The following is a 2,500-nucleotide window of genomic DNA, read 5'->3' as shown; positions in this document are numbered from 1 at the left end:
CCTTCATTTAATTGCTTTGATATCATTCTACAGCTTTGTCTTTGTTCTACTGCTTTGATCTCATTCTATTGCTTTGATCACATTGTGTTGCTTTTATCTCATTCTATCGCTTTGATCTCAGTATATTGCTTGAAACTCTTTCTATTGCTTTTATCTCATTCTACTGCTTTAATCTCATTCTTCTGCTTTACCTTCATTAAACTGCTTCGTTCTCATTCTGTCGCTTTGATCTCATTGTATTGCTTTGATGTCATTCTATTGCTTTGATCTCATTCTATCGCTTTGATCTCTTTCTATTTATTTGATCTAATTCTATTGCTTTTATCCCATTCTATTGCTTTGCTGTCATTCTATTGCTTTGCTCTCATTCTATCACTTTGATCTCATACTACTGCTTTGTTCTCATTCTATTGCTTTGATCTCATTCTATCGCTTTGTTCTCATTCTACCGCTTTTATCTAATTATATTGCTTTGTTCTCATTCTACTGCTTTGTTCTCATTCTATTGCTTTGATCTCATTGTATTGCTTTGATCTCATTCTACCGCTTTGATCTAATTATATTGCTTTGTTCTCATTCTACTGCTTTGTTCTCATTCTATTGCTTTGATGTCATTTTATTGCTTTGATCCCATTCTATTGCTTTGATCTCATTCTATTGCTTTGATCTCATTCTATTGCTTTGATCTCATTGTATTGCTTTGATCCCATTCTATCGCTTTGATCTCGTTCTATTGCTTTGATCTCATTGTATTGCTTTGATCTCATTCTATCGCTTTGATCTCATTCTGTTGCTTGGATCATGATGTTCATTATGAAGTAGAGCTAACAGATTTAAATGAAACACCCCTGAAATCCTAAAACCTCCTCTGTGATTTGTTCTTCAGGTTCTTCAGAAGCGGCCCGGTCTCTGCGACGTCCTAAAGGTTAAAGCCCAAGGATTCTGCTGACCTCGACACACACACACACACACACACACACACACACACACACACACACACACACTTCTGTATGTGAGGACCTTTATTTATATTATGCACTCTGTGACCCTTAACCCCTTAAAGTGGACTGTTCACCCCCCCCCCCCCCCTCACCAGGAAGCAGTGAAGTGCCTACACGTGTGACGTAGGGCTAGAATACATGATACCTGTGAGTCCGGTTTGTGGCTGACATAATTAACACGAGCTTTAACGAATCATGAAAATAATGAAGCACAATGATACAGAACAACAACATCACACAGGAGAAGTGACACAGGGTCCAGGAGGAAGTGAGGCTGCATGTTTGAGCTCATCAGGGGCTTTTAATCAGATTCAAACATTTTAATTAACTTTAAATGAAGAGATCAAAACTCCCTGCAGGGTCTGAAACACAACGCAACGTTAAAAACATGAGGAGGAAACACTCAGACTTTATTAAACACGGCTAAACATGAGATCCCAGAGTCTGCATATCTCCATTTACTAGATCAACATACTGACAAACCACGCCCACTACCTGATGACATCATCACCTGTGCTCCTTTACATCCAGGTAGTAGAGCTTTAAAGACCTTCAGGTCTACAGTTAAATACATGTTAATAATTCCTTCAACAAATGAGTAATTCTGGACCTGACTAAAGTCCCTGATACTAGTCCTGAGTCTAAACCAACAAAACCTCAATTCTTTCATCAGTCACCTGTTAGAATTCATTTACTTCACTTAACGATGCACAGCCATGTTTTCGTATTTGAAGAGGTGGTGTTGTGCTAAGCTCAAACTTTGAATTCAATATTAAATGTGAGCAAACCTGTACATTTTGTCATGAACATGTGTTGCAGTAGTTCCAGGATGAGACCGCCTCACGCCGTTTGTAATTATAAATAGAGAAATCACATCTTCCACATCACACCTTTCTTTGAGCTCCATCACGTCAGCTATCAGAGGGAAGAACAAAGCCTGATAAAGAGCATGAACCCCTCTTCCTTAAGTGCACTGTTAGTTCATATCAATTCACCTTAGAGCAACCTTTGAATACTTTAATGTCTTCGTGTCTTTATGCATTTTCAGTCAAACTTTTCCTTTTTGATAAAACTCAGTTCTTCCCATTAAAACCTTTCTCCACAAAAAACCTTTGTCCTTGATTTATTTTTGTTTAGCTAGATTTTAAATCATAGGAAAACACCCCAACCCCAATCCCAACCCCAACGTCAACCCTAACATCAACCCCAACATCAACCCCAACGTCAACCCCAACGTCAACCCTAACATCAACCCTAACATCAACCCCAATCCCAACCCTAACATCAACCCCAACGTCAACCCTAACGTCAACCCTAACGTCAACCCCAACGTCAACCCTAACGTCAACCCTAACGTCAACCCTAACATCAACCCCAACGTCAACCCTAACGTCAACCCCAACGTCAACCCTAACGTCAACCCTAACATCAACCCTAACGTCAACCCCAACGTCAACCCCAACGTCAACCCTAACGTCAACCCTAACGTCAACCCCAAC

At 39.8% G+C, this 2,500-nt stretch overlaps 1 protein-coding gene across 1 annotated transcript in view; it reads left to right on the top strand.

Annotated features, from left to right (window-relative positions):
• Positions 1-2,110, top strand: part of LOC117807843 (F-box only protein 41-like) — a 15,720-nt gene extending 13,610 nt beyond the window's left edge. The window contains exon 18 of the mRNA XM_034677253.1: positions 887-2,110. Coding sequence (XP_034533144.1) covers positions 887-949 — 63 coding nt within the window. The 3' untranslated portion in view covers positions 950-2,110. The remainder of the gene's footprint in view (positions 1-886) is intronic.
• Positions 2,111-2,500: the final 390 nt, after the last annotated feature.

This window comes from Notolabrus celidotus, chromosome 23, assembly GCF_009762535.1.
Source record: "Notolabrus celidotus isolate fNotCel1 chromosome 23, fNotCel1.pri, whole genome shotgun sequence".
Lineage (NCBI taxonomy): Eukaryota > Metazoa > Chordata > Actinopteri > Labriformes > Labridae > Notolabrus > Notolabrus celidotus.
Note: the sequence above shows the minus strand (reverse complement) of the source record. Positions and strands in the feature narration are given on the sequence as shown.